General features: G+C 32.4%; 1 protein-coding gene across 1 annotated transcript in view; it reads left to right on the plus strand.

Annotated features, from left to right (window-relative positions):
• The first annotated feature begins 284 nt into the window (after window positions 1-284).
• The window catches only part of LOC139524190 (phagosome assembly factor 1-like), a 43,632-nt gene continuing 28,465 nt past the window's right edge, over window positions 285-15,451 (plus strand). Inside the window, exons 1-3 of the mRNA XM_071318820.1 lie at window positions 285-500; window positions 5,539-5,621; window positions 7,482-7,565. Of these exons, the coding sequence (XP_071174921.1) occupies window positions 437-500; window positions 5,539-5,621; window positions 7,482-7,565 (231 nt within the window). The 5' untranslated portion in view covers window positions 285-436. The remainder of the gene's footprint in view (window positions 501-5,538; window positions 5,622-7,481; window positions 7,566-15,451) is intronic.

Here is a 15,451-nt window from a genome sequence, read left to right on the forward strand (position 1 = left end):
ATCAAATAATCATTAAAAAAACGGCCAAGTAATCACATAATCAAAAACCCCATGAGGGCCCTCACCTGTCAACTATCAGGGTGCACTCTAATAATTTTTTAAATAGTCACTTGTTGAAAGAAAAAGAAACAAGACCAGGGGGTCTATCTTCCAAGTGCGTATGTGTACCCATGCAAGACATGCAAGTAGTATTTACTTTACAAATCCTTTATACTTAGGTGTCTTAGGTGTGATAAATTATGTATATTTCAGGTTATTTGAATTTGGCGCTAAATTAAAGATGCATTGCGCAGGTTGAATAAACCAAAACAAAAATGGCGATATCATAATGACAACAAACCAGAATCAACAGTCTAAAAATGTCTATAGAATTTTATAACGTTTCATTATAAAACCTTTATCTTAATGCCGATAGAAACAATAACTTTAAATTACCATGCTCGATCTAGAAGTAGTCCCGGAAAGGTCACTTGGAAACGAGCAATGGGAATTTATTCTTGGTGAGTATGACGATGTCATCTTTTTACAAGTCATTATGTCAGATTTCATCTGAAACTACAAATAAAAAAAACCCAAAAGAGATCAATGATATCAAAATTCATAGTGCTGATATCTGTAAATAAATTATTTCTATCGTTTCGTAATTTATAATGGACATCGATCGTCACACAAAAATAAAAATAAATAACAACGGTGAAGGTCGAATGTCACAAAACAGCTGATCACTATTGGATAAAAAAATACATGTAGGAACAAGACAATAAATAACAAAATTTGGGAATCATAGACTCAAGATTTCATTTAACTGTTCTACATTTAATTGCCAAACCTTTTAAGTTAATTATTGATCTTTATTTTGATAGACAAAAGACTTGAATCTGAGATTGATCGACCAAAATCTTGTCCGATCCCATTCTCATTTGCTCTCTTATTTAAACAACAACCCAATCAAAGAGTAAAAAACAGAGCTGAAGGCCACTAGTGGTGTTCTGATGATCGGAATAAGTCGTAAATCAGTTGGTTGGGCCTTGCGATGTCGATAATCGATTGGGATTTTGTTCAATCGAATGTCTTTACAGTTTCCGGACTTTTAGCATATCAACTTCCGGTCCGTTTCTGGTTTGCATTTTACATGCGCAGTCAAACAAATGAAACGAAATATATCAGTTGATGACGATAACAATGTCAAACATCCTATAATCAAAGACACAATCAATTGCTTTCTTTATAAACGTGATAAAAGCATTGACTATACAAATTGATCGTATGCTATTTAATATAAATAACTTTTTACGAAACACTTTCTTTCAATTCCGGTACTTGTTACTGAGAGCGAACATGAAATCATTCTGATTTTGGGCAAAATAGTTTTTTAGGCAGTTAAGCTGCCTTATGCGAGCGCCCTGGATTTGTGTGCTACCCAATAAATGCTGAAATACGTGCCATTGTTATCATCTAGCTGGCTACTATATTATTCATAACTTATTGGACAGTTTTTTCATACTTTTCATTCTGGATTACAAAAAATATGACCAGAAAAACCTTAAGTGATCGTCGATTTTCCCAAAAGTTTTGAAGTTGCACATAGGAAGTAGAGCACATTAGGAATCCTTATGTAGTTTATTATCCCCTGAGCTTTTGGCTAAGATGTCAAAGAACAAATGTATGAAATATTTAATCGCCGAAAATCTCTAAAGACAAGTAGTTAAGATTTCCCAAATTACAAAAGTCGTAGGAATATTGTTTGTCGTCAATACGTAGTCAACTACGTATATATACGTCAGTAGTCTATTAATATAAGTTCAACTGATCACACTGTTAGCGGCAATTTTGAATTAATAGAAGACGAAATTTTCGTATCTTATCAATTTTGACGCAGGGGTTCAAATTAGCGGTGGTGTGAGGTCTGCGACCTTCCACTTTTGCAGTCGGACTTTCTACTTGGTTACTAGCTACGCCCGACGGACCTTGAAAGAAAATAAAAAAAATAACTTTGCAAATATTTTTACCGAAGTTTCCTAATAAACGATCTCAAACTTATTTTCATCATTACCATTCATGACAGCGATGTTCAATTTGTTCAACCGCTAGCTTTATACAGAAAATCGCCGATAAATAATGTGTGTAAATCCGAGTAAAATCGTATCTCACTATCTGTCAAAAACAACATTGAAAACAAAATGGCTGCCGCGAGATTACAATATCAGATCCGATTCCGGAAGCGGATAAGGGTAATCCCAGGTTTTGGCTATCAGCTAAAAAAATCCAGACAGGTGACAAAATACATCTATGCCTGGTAAATAAATATAAACCCTAGAATTTAAAACCAAAAGATATATGTAAAAGAAAGAAAAAGCAGAAAATATTTTGTACACCAATGCAATTTTAATGTCAAAATCCAATACAATGTGACAGCTGGGAACAGTTTATCTAACAATATATATGTTCCTGGTAGCAGTATAATTTTTTTTATCAGTGATAAATGTTGGTAATGAATGTTAAATGCTTTTCAAGTTAAACATATTACTGCAATTTCAAGGGGTATTTTTTTCTTCTCAATTTTGATAGGTCAGTTAAAATAGCTGGATCGAAGTTTCTTATATAAAAAAAAAAAGATGTGGTATGATTGCCAATGAGACAACTATCCACAAGAGACCAAAATGACAAAAACTTGGTAATGGTCAAGATCCCCACCCCTAAACCATATATATTCATGTATGGGACAAAATAACAAATCATATGAAATATAGGTGGAGTTCGTTGGGCCACTCTAACTACCCCTTTCTGTTTGAGAATTTATAACGGTCGAGATCCACAATCTTAAACAATATATATTTATGTATGGGACAATATTACAAATCAAATGAATTATTAGGGGGTCACTGTACACCCTCCTGTTTGAGAACTTGGAAAAATTCGAGATCATCACCCCTTAACCATATAAATGATATATACTCATGTATAAGACTATATAACAAATCAAATGAAATATAGGGGAAGTCCCTGTGGTCCCCCTACCCCTCATATTTAAGAACTTTGAAACAGTTGGGATCCCCAACTCTAAATTAAATGAAATATAGGGGGAGTCCCTGCAGTCACCTGATTGAGAAATTCGAAACAGTCGAGATCCCCACCTTTAAATTAAACCATATATATTCATGTATGAGAACTAATCAAATGAAATATAGGGAGAGTCCTTAGGGTCACCCTACCCACTCCTGTTTGATAACTTAGAAACAGATGAGATCCCCACCCCTCAATCATACATATTCATGTATTGGACAATATAACAAATTAAATGAAATATAGGGGAAGTCACTGGGGTCCCCCTCCCCCTCCTGTTTGAAAACTTGATAACGGTTGAGATCCCCACCCATAAACCCTATATATTCATGTATGGGACAATATAAAAAATCAAATGAAAAATAGGGGTAGTCCCTAGGGTCACCCCACACCCTCTTGTGTGTGTTTTGAGAACTTGTAAAAGATTGAGATACCAACACCTAAACCATATTCATTCCTGTTTGTCATTTCAAAAAAGATTGAATGACATACAAGGTCAATCTCATAGGCGACACATATATGCATATCACTTTGCTAGACCCTAACACCTGTCATTTTATTCCAAACTGAGACATCATGGACTTGGGGTGAAGGTGGGAGTCATTTACATTTACTATGGACAGGTCAGTCAGACCTCACTATTGATCCCTGTAGTAGTAAACATTTGTCTGATTTGTGTCTCATAACTTTTGTACTGTACAACACAAACTCAGTTTTCTTTCCAGGGAAGCAAGTCCATTCATACTTTTACAAGCTCGTACTAAAGTCAACTTGAACTACTAACAGTCAACTAATACGAACAATTACGATCAACTAGAAGAACTGCAATCATTGCAAATTTGTACCACTGCTGACTCATGAAATACTCATGACCATTCGTGGTCATGTGCGTTACTATTGAAAACCTTGATAAAATATGAATTATTTGCCTTAATGATTAATTCATTAAATGAACATAAATGTACAATTATATATGAATGTTTAATGTTTGTTCTTTTAAATCTTTAAAAAAAAAGTTGAATCAACATTACCACAGTTTTCATAATTAACCGGATTTTTGTGACAAAAATTTCGGTTATTGATTTGGGGATGTACAGCAGGCGGTCGGGCGACCAGGCGGCACCAAATGTTGTCCGTGCATTTTCTCATGAACCGTGCATCCAAAGCTTTTAAAATTTTAATATGTTGTTACTGACAACAAAATGAAGGTCAAGTTTAAGAATGACGATTTTGCCTTTTACCGTTAAGGAGTTATGGTTCTTGGAAGATTGAAAAATGGTGTTTCCAGTCGTGTCCATGCATTTACGCATGAACTGTTCAACCAAAGCTTCCCAAATTTAATATGTTGTTACTGATGAAAAAATGGAGGTCAAAATCAAGAATGACGATTTTGACTTTTACCGTTCAGGAGTTATGGTTCTTGAAAGATTGAATAATGGCGTTTCCAGTCGTGTCCGTGCATTTACGCATGAACTGTTCAACCAAAGCTTCTCAAATTTTAATATGTTGTTACTGATGACAAAATGGAGGTCAAGTTCAAGAATGACGATTTTGACTTTTACCGTTCAGGAGTTATGGTTCTTGAAAGATTGAAAAATGGCGTTTCCAGTCGTGTCCGTGCATTTACTTATGAACTGTTCAACCAAAGCTTTTCAAATTTTAATATGTTGTTACTGATGACAAAATGGAGGTCAAGTTTAATACTGTCGATTTTGACTTTTACCGTTCAGGAGTTATGGTTCTTGAAAGATAAAAAATTGGCGTTTCCATTCATGTTGTTGCATTTACTCATGAATCATTCAACCTAAGCTCTTTCAAATTTTAATATGTTGATACTGATGATAAAATGCAGGTCAAATTTGATATTGACGATTTTCACTTTCACCGTTCATCAGTTATGGTTCTTGTGATATTGCCAGGAGACAAATAAATGTTAATAAATCCGGTTTGCTGTCGTTGTGACAGCCTCTTGTTATGTTTGCCTTGGTTTTTGGTTAACTGCCTACAGTGCTTACAGCGCTTTGATTTTGGTACTTTAGAATGTAGTGCAAATTGCCTTTTATTACTATTATATCTATTTGTTGCATCAAAAACGTCATATTCCTTTCCAAATTGCTTGTCAAACATCGTTTTTTTTTGTAAATTTTCCCGGTTTGTTCGCCATTGAAATATATACGAATCACGAATCGGATACCCATCAACAATTTACAAAAAACAAAAATGACAGACATGAACCAACTAGTACATTGTACCACAACCACTGTAAGATTATTCCTTACTCATATGTATGAAAGCAAACTGAATTTTCCTACTGCCATACTTGCATGTATACATATCATTCCGAATTCCAGGCAATAATTGCTACTGTTACGGCACTGACACTATGATAGGCAAACACCAGTCATTCACCCTGGTGATGGATGTACCCTATAAATTTGTTTTAACTCTGTAGAATGGGATGTTTTTGTTTTACAGGTATGCCATTCAACCAGGCTATCAGTATATTAAAAAGACAAGATAGGTACATTAAAGGGGTACAAGTATGGTATAGTGATCAGGTGAGTTGGAAAATATTCTTATAATTATATACATGTTCATTGTAGAAATATGTAATGTATAGGCTATGGACTAGTGACCCTATACTGACTGGATTCATTATCATTCGTGCATTACCAATTTATGTGGAATTTGTGAGTAGAGCTAATTTAACCTGGAATTCAAATGTTCAACAAAGTACAAATTTTCTATGGGCTTGTATGCAATCTTTGGCAAAACCATGCATTCAAATATCCACCAAAGTTCCTTAATCCAAGAAAATTGGTACACTTGAAAAAAAAAATGAAGCCTCAGTACATTTTAAAATGTTATTCAACTACACCGTGTAGTTGTAGTAGCAGCAATTCCTCTATTTTCAATACTGTGGATTCATTTATTTTCGTTGGTACCAATTTTCGTGGTTTGAGGAAAAAATGTATATTCGTGGATATTTAATTTTGTGGTTTTGGCAAAATCTACATACAATCCCATAGAAAATTTGTAATATATTGACCGTTTGAATTCATAGTTCTCCTGTACCCACGAGATATATGAAAATTGGTATCCAACGAATATTATGAATCCACATTAGATATATGTATTATAGCCTAGGATTGTGTTATAAATCAGTGCTATCACTCTCAATTACCAGCAATCACATGCATAACACAAAAATAGGATTCTTTTGAATTTGGTTTATAGCTGCGTTAAAAAATAGAATGCCCTGCAGCTCATTTTGCATGGTCCATTGGTCAGTGTAAAGTTTTTATGCTAAGATTTGTTTTTCTGAAAATATAGGCAATGGGTCAAGTTTATTAGGTGTATTGAATAATTTGTTAAGAACACGTACATGTATCCATATGACTGTCTAACTTACCTTGATCTCATTGGCATTGATCATTAATAATGTTAAGTTGATGCAATACTTGTAGTAAAACTTTAAACCTTTAAAAAGACTTTTATATAAGTATCAATCATGATCAGTAAAGCAAACTAGACTTTTTGGTAAGTACTCTTGTTTTCATGCAATGGTATGGTTGAAGGTAATGTTGATAAATTGATTGCATGCTAGTGTAATGCGAATATTTATAGATTATCGTTGATAATCTCAACGAGATTGATTTTCTCGCTTGAGCTAGGACGACAAAAGCGAGAAAGGCAATCGAGTTGAGATGACCAATGATAATCTGTTTATCGCTATTTTACCTATGACGACGTTGTCAATTTCATGTCAATTTTGTTAGCAACGCCACGTGCCTGCTTAGTTTCTAGGGATTATTATCAATCTTAAGCAAGAAGCATGATATGAAAAATTATCACAAAAAAAAGATCAAAGGAAAAATGCACAAAAAAGCGATAAACATGTATATAGATATTATTTATTGTGATTAATTGATTTGTGTTGGTGGATCGTCCAGTTGTAAATAGTTCATGCATTTTCAGGACAAGAACACATAAAAGACAATAAATTAAATTGGTGCCCCAAATTTTTTTTAGCAAAGATCTCTTTAAGGGATACATAAGAGAAAATATGACCTGCCACTGGAAAAGAGGGTTTGTTGGGTAGAGATGGAAATTGCCTGATAGTTTGTCACACACAGACCTCTAAGAGGGGACATTGCAAGATGTTCATATATATATTTGAAACAGCTCTTGGTACAATTTAAAATAGAATTAATTAGTTAATAGACGAAGGTCTGTGGTTCTCTCCAGGCACTGTAGCTTCCTCCACCAATAAAAACTGACCTCCATGAAATAGCACTATGAAAAGTGTTGAAAGTTTGGTTCAATACCAATCAATCTAACAAATCATAAGTTGCCAGAAAATAAGTTAACACACAAGTATAAGTCGGGATGTGAATCCTATTTTTGTTTTGTTATAGTATCCCCTGCAGATGGACCTGGTGTTGAACCTGTCTCAAGATGGCGTCAGACTGATTTTTGATCCTGTCTCACAAAGACTTAAGGTTAGTTGATACATGTATACATATAATTTTAACTAGCAGGAACCTGCTCAGTAGTTCCCCATTTTTGTTGACAAATACATAAATGAGATGATGTACAGCAACAGACAATAATCACTGAATTACAGGCTACTGACTTCAGAAAGGCACATACAGAATGGAGATGGATTAATTCGTTTGCTTTGGAAACCCTTCCCCTAGCCTGGGACAGTTGTGTAAGAGTACAACATAAGAACTAACTATAAAAATCAGTTGTAAAGGACTGAACTCATTAGATCAATACTAAGCAGAAATACATCTAGTCTATTTTGATACAGGGATAGACACCAATGTTTACCCAATTGTCTGTGACAACAAAAAGGTTGATTAACTCTTATTTTCAGTAACCCAGATGATGTTTTAAAAAAATAAAAATTTCTCAAATTATGTCTAGAAGTGTAGAGTGGGGCGCTCATATTCGCCATGGACACAATTTCGCCGTTTTATGATTTTGAGGTGTAAAAACTTCAAAGGATGGTTGAAATGGAATAAATATGCCGTTAAATTATATTTTTATAACAAATATGATTAATTTTGAAAATGAGACTAAATTTCGGCACTTACGGCAAAGGACTTAAATGTAGCGAGAAATTCCTGCACCCGGAGGCGTCCTTCAGCTGGCCTGAATACAAATACATGGATGTTTTGAGGGATGGTGAAGTAGGCTCTGAGGTGGGTCTCATTGGGGTGTAAGCGTGACGCGGGAGTAACTATTTTTTTGTAAGCGTGACACATGAAAGTCAAATTATTGTACCATGAAAACGGGAAATGATGTCTAGGGGGACACGAGAAATTACAAAAAAAATAGAATTGCTTACGTACATAGTGTAAGGGGGATACAGGAATCTGACAAAACAGTAAGTAGGATCCAGGATCAGAACACCCCCCAATGAGACCCCCTCTGAGGAGACTTTAGTTTCCACTTGTTGGCCTTTATACCACAGCATAGATCAATGGCTATAGTTATTTTTTAGGAGCCATATTCTCAGATGAAGATAAAACTAGACTATGGTTCTTGTTTTAAAGGAGCCATATTCTCAGCTGAAGACAAAACTGGACTAATATATGGTTCTTCTTTTTAGGAGCCATATTCTCAGCTGATGACAAAACCTTTTCTTTTGTCTGTCAACTCTTTCCTTATTCATTTGATGTCATAAATTGCTAATCAGGTACAATACTCTTGCATTTTATATTTTATGAAAGATGCATCTAACACATTGCATTTGTTTAAAATTCTAAAAGAAAGTGCTATGTCAGACTTTTCAGTCATGTGAATTACTGCATGTATTGTTTTAAAAAACATCTTTCTTAGAAATATTTGTTAGTTGTTGTTACTGCAAAGTAATAACTGTAATTTATTGAGTTTTGTTTTGTAAAGGATACAAGAATTTATGTACATTTTACATGTATTTTTCTTGTTCAAATAGAATTTATGGGTAGTCTCTGGGTTGCTTTGATAAGTTATCATGTACTTTATCCTGAAATAATAAGTGTAAAGACTAAAGTATGTACTATAAATAAATGAATCTTCATGTGGTAGGTCACATAATATTGAAAGAAATAGAGATGTTTAAGTTCAAAGAAAAAATCTAGTGTACAGCACCATCTGAACCATGTACACCATGAAATAAGACTAGATATGACACAAAGCCTCATAAATTATCATTCAGAAAATTCCAAACTTTGTTTCTTTACTTGGCGCCCTTTTTTTGCCCTCCACATGCTGGGTTGCAAAAAAAGGGAAATTCTTTATGTCCTTGCCTTACACCAGGACGTATATTTATAGAAATCTTGCAAGAATTGTAGACCTTTGAGTGTGTACAAGATTGGGCTGCCCAGTATTTGTGACTCCAGGCTTACAAGTCTTTGCCTTCACCATGTTCACTTCTCATTGCTGGTAAAGCAGCAAATACCATTTTAAATCTTATATATATGAAATAGCCTCTTATCAAACTCATGTCAACCTTGACACCAAGGACTCTTTTATACAAACTTCTAGATACTCCTGAAAAGTCATAGTATTTTCTTATTTGGATTGCTTTTGGAAGATAAGTTTAGTATGCCAATTATGGATTGTTACAGTTTTTGTACAGGTTGATAATTACTATATATATTTCTCTGTCCCTCTAAGGATACTACTATTTTGCAACTTTATTATACAAGATAGAACATAGATGGAATTTATTTTTGCTTTCTCTCAATTGTAAATGATGTGCAGTTCAGGGAAATTTATTTTGTGTAAAATGTAATTGGCATCAATGTAAATGTAATGATGCATTTCATTATCTTGTCATCTGATGATTAAAATTTGTATTCTTAATAATTACATTAGATGTATGTTTCATTATGATACTTTATTCTGATTGGCTAACTGCACATCACGTGTTATTCCGTAAGCAGTTCATTGCTCAATAAAACTTTTCATCCATGATAACACGTGGTCCCACAATAAAGTGCACAGTTGAATTAAATAAAACAATAATAAAATTCGTATTTTCAAAATTGTTGCTAAAAAATGTAATTATAAGTATTGAATGTTTCTTTTTGTAACTTCATAGAGTTGTAAAAGCGTTGACTGTGCGCACATTTTTAGTATGAAGCGCTTCCGCGCTTCATACAAAATGTACTTCAGTCAACGCTTTTAAACCCCAATGAAGTTACAAAAAGAAGCATTCAATTCTTAAACAAAATACAATTTGTTTCTTTATAAAGATTCTTTTGTTCTTAATAATTATGCAATTATTGCTTGATATTTATTGACAAAAAAAAGATATGTTAAAAAATTCCCTACTTTGCTTGTTGCAAGCAGTCTGAAAGTAAAATTGAAAATAAAATGGGCCACCCCACTGAACAAAATGTGTACTAGTTCAATGAAAATGGATGTCACACGAAACTCCAAAACATGAATGAACTAAAATTATAAAACATGCAAGACTAACAAAGGCCAGAGGCTCCTGACTTTGGACTGGATCTGACTGGCAGTTAATAGACAATTTTTGTTCTAATAGCCCTTGTTTCTTGTTGAAAGAAGCCATATAATACCATTCATCTATAAATTCATATCCATAATCAGCATTAGCCTTAGAACTTAATTCCATCCTTTTGATTGTCATTTATGGTAACATGAATTATATATGTTTTCACATTTAAAGACTATACTCCTTAGAACTTTATTTCATCTTTTGATTGTCATGTATGGTAACATGAATTATATATGTTTTCACATTTAAAGACTATACTCCTTAGAACTTTATTTCATCTTTTGATTGTCATGTATGGTAACATGTTTATATATGTTTTCACATTTAAACACCATAAGCCACAGCTGACCATCAATTAGAAAGAAGTTTTACGGTATTAAAGGGGAAGTATTAACAGTTATTCCATAGAGGGGCGAAAACCTCATCAAGACTTAAATGACCACCTTAAAACATATAATTATGTTTTTGTTACTTGCGCCATAAATCTGGAAGAAATAGACGCTGATCAATCATGTTAAACACATTATCTAAGATTGACCACAGTTGGTGTAATAATGCAGAAGGCAGTTGGTCAGTCCAGCTGTTTTTGTGGCCAAATCTTTACAAAAATGTGGTAGTGTTTGGGTTCATTATTTGACCATAATTGTTAAAGTGTCCTGTAGCCATTGTGCTAGTTTTTAACAATGCATCTTTAATGTCTATGATCATTATCATTATTTTGGAAAGATGAAGAATCCTGCAATGTTTGATTGTTTTATTGACATATATATCTGTGACACTTACTTTAAAGAAAGTTTCTTTTGATCAAAGTTTTTTAATTTTATTTAATTTTAAGAATTATGACAGCAAAAGAATATAGTTTAACTGTACAGTGATACTTGGCAAACCTCGTCTTAGATTCTTAATCTGCAGTGGTGTGCCATAAACCTAGCATTTGAAAAAAAAAGAATTGGAATTTTATTTGAAAATAAATTCTTGGAATGAATGTTAGTGTTAGGGACGACATCAAAAGTTCAATGTAGGATAAAAAACTTAATTCACATAGTTTTTTTCGCTGACCCCCCTACCCCCCTTCTTAACTTAATTTGGGAAAAATTGATTTACCTATATGGATATATGTAAAATCGATTTTAGATTAACAAAACTTGCAGCAATGTTGACCCCCCCACCCCCAAACTATTCGATTTAAGTTTTTTATCCTACATCGATCTTTTGATGTCGTCCCTTATGCAATGAATAGAATAACATGGATATGTCAAAATTGTACAAACCACTGTAGTGTTTTAAGAAATAAAATGTAAAAATAGGTCTTTGAATCATTGTCTGGTGACAATAACTTGCTTAACTCCTCCTTAACGCAAGCCAACCTTACTTGACCTCATTTCTGCTTTATTATTGAGTATGCACATTTAGTACAGTTAACAAAAGTTATTAAAAAAATTAATGCATGTCTTTGGTAAAGTAAATAAACTATAATTTGACTTTTTATTCAATATGTTATTAGATCTTTGTTTCTGTCATTAAGATACATATCCTAGCTTGTGAGGTGATAGGTACAGTTTGACAGTAATTATGAGTAAGACATTGTATGCTTAATTTTAACAAACTAAAACAAGGACCTTTTGATCTATTTTTAATTTAACACAGTGATCCTTTATATAATATATTCATAAAACAGAATATATTAAATGTCAGACATGGTTTTACATGTATAACTACAGATTCTGTTGTAATCCTTATTTTTAAAATTAACAGTCTTGAAAAACACAAAAGATTGGGGAAATTTAAAAGGACAAATATGATCAAAATATTTAGATCTTCCTACTTCCTTCAGCAAAACTAATCAGCAATATTCATGATATTTTTTATTTACAGAATGCTGATACAACTGCAATTTTTATGTGACTCTTTTAGTAGTAGCTTGTCTTAAATGTCAATTTCCTTATTGTTCAGGAGTTATGGTTCTTGAAAGATTAAAAAATAATGTTTTCATTTGTGTTTGTGCTTTAACTCATGAAACATTCAACCAAAGCTTTAAAATTTTTTATATTTTGTTACTGATGACAAAAAGGAGGTCAATTTAAATATTGACTATTTTGACTTTCACCGTCCAAGAGTTGTGGTTCTTGAAAGATGGTGTATCCATTTGTGTCCATGCTTTAACTCATGGACCCTGGTTCAACCAAAGCTCATACAAATTTTAATATGTTGTTACTGATGACAATTTAAATAGATGTCAAGTTCAATACTGATGATTGTCACTTTTATGGTTCAGGAGTTATGGTCCTGATGGTATTGAAAAATGCCACTCCTCAAATAATTGTTAAAAAATCTGCTTTGCTGTCACTCTGACAGCATCGTGTTGAGATATTTTGTCCTTTCATATTTTGTCCTTTCGGCAAGTATCTTGAAAAATATATCAAATAAGTAGAAACTGTAAACATAAAAAATTATCAACCTAAAAAGTAGAGATTTTGCAGAATATAGTAATAGTAATCCCCCCGCCCCTCCTCATTCTTTATCTTGAGTTATTTGTTGGTGTTTTTTGTTTGTTTCATTGCTTTAAAAGTACATGAAAACAACATTATATGTGGCCCAGGGTAGAAAACATGAAAGTACATGATGACCAACCATGTGTATTTTGTATGTGGGGGTAGGAAACTTATCACGTTCAATCCTGTTCCTGGCTTCCACAGTATACTTTAGAATTGTTTTTGTTTACTCATTAGACATTGTTTTGTTTGCCAGAGGATAGCACCATTAAACTTTGATATTCAATCAAGCCTCTTTCTTCATATTTTCAGTTTACTAATTGAATAATTTGACCACAAATATCTAAAGTCAATTTGTACTCATTATAAAAAGATGATTTTTTGTTTATTTGTGAAATGATTTTTACACCTACTGATAGTCATGCCAATACTTTCATGTTTTGATACCATGTGAAAAACGTAATTAAGAACACGTTTTATAGATGAATAATATATATTGATCGGAATTAACAATTAAAACCTTGAACTGTATGCAGTAAAGCATTCCACATGTATAACTGCATGAATAAATACCTTTTATTTAAGGATGTCTGCTGCTCTAATTTAAAATAACAAGGATTTCATGTGGTTGCTTAAAATGAAAACAACTTTGATATTTAAACAAAATAAAGTAATAAAATCGTTAGTCTCGTGTGTAGTTTTCAAAATACGAGACATTTAGAAAATGGCGGGAAAAGGGTTTTCTTCAGACTTTACTATTTGTTAACATTGGAATTGTTTTTTACCCTTTAAACCAAGAAAAAATAACAAGGATTTCATGCCGCCGGATCACTAAATCTGAAATGATCTATTGAACAGATTTATGAAGACAAAAGTGGGGTGTCGTGTAAAAAAAAATTTAATACATTTGGATGGATAAAACCTGAGAAAATCGAAAATATGACAAGAATTCAAAAACATGACCAGCAGACATCCTTAAGCCAGTATCGTTATTATTAAATATTTATTTAAATATCCTCATTTTGTAAACATATGTATTTGAACACTATATGCATGATATGAAAGATAAAAAATTAAAGAAAATCTTTATTTATATGATTCCTACAGGATTGGTTAACAGCGTTCAATATTTCCTTGTAAGACACAAATAACAGAACTTCAAGTATAAAAAAAAAGAGTTGCGATAATAAATGAAAACGGCTTTCATGGTACTTTATCATACTGTAATATTTCGAGTTTACTAACAATGCTTAAATTGTTAAATAAGCGCTTTCCAGAAGAAAAAGTAGGCTGAATTCATTGCTATTTTGTCATTTGATGATGATATTATTTTAGTTTTAGAGATACTATGGACAGTTATAAGTGTGTGGGTATCATTTTATTTCATTATAGTCTTTAATGTCATTAATATCTGTCTCTGTAATGTATGTTTTGTCGTTAAAAAGACATGTTTGTCTTCTCAGAAATGAAGAAATAAAAACAATAAAATTAAAAACAACTATATTGAGATTTAAATCCTTCTGATAGTCGTCAGAATCCCACAGGCCTGTAGCTTCCTACAAATGGGATTGGAGAAGTCTCTGATGTAACAAGGAAACCATTTCCTTTTGTCTCTATTAATAATCACACATGATTTGTGGTTAATGTACACAGTTTGATGTGGTTATAATCAAACTTCATTTGTGGTAAAAATAATGGAAAAATTAACCTAAGAATAGCTTTGTGTATTGCATTATAGAAACATTCCTAATATGCTGTTTTGAATTGTATTTGAAACTGTTAGTCTTGCTAATGTTTGTTACCATGTGTCTATAAACTGCAGTTACATTTAGTTTGCACATAATATCAGAAGCATTGTATCTATCGTGCAACAACACTGAAGTTGCAAGTTAGGAACCCAATCGTGGCAGGTGCATGTATTGTATACATGTATATGAGGGCCTCAGGGAAGATAAGTAATTGTAACTAACTGTGTTTACCCTCTTTAAATAAAGAATTTATTATTATTATTATTATTATTATTATTATTATTATTATTATTATTATTATTATTATTATTATTATTATTATTATTATTATTATTATTATTATTATTATTATTATTATTATTATTATTATTATTATTATTATTATTATTATTATTATTATTATTATTATTATTATTATTATTATTATTATTATTATTATTATTATTATTATTATCTTAATTTACTAGTATTGCCTGTTTTTCTGGCGTATACGGTGCAGGAAATGCTTACCCTTCAGGAGCACCTGATTTCACTCCCGGCTTTTAGTGGAGTTCGTGTTGTTTCTTATTTATTATTTATAACTGTTGATGTAAATGTCCTTTGGTTTTGTGAGTCTTTGTTTACTCCTT

This window comes from Mytilus edulis, chromosome 5 (assembly GCF_963676685.1).
Source record: "Mytilus edulis chromosome 5, xbMytEdul2.2, whole genome shotgun sequence".
NCBI classification, from domain to species: Eukaryota; Metazoa; Mollusca; class Bivalvia; order Mytilida; family Mytilidae; genus Mytilus; species Mytilus edulis.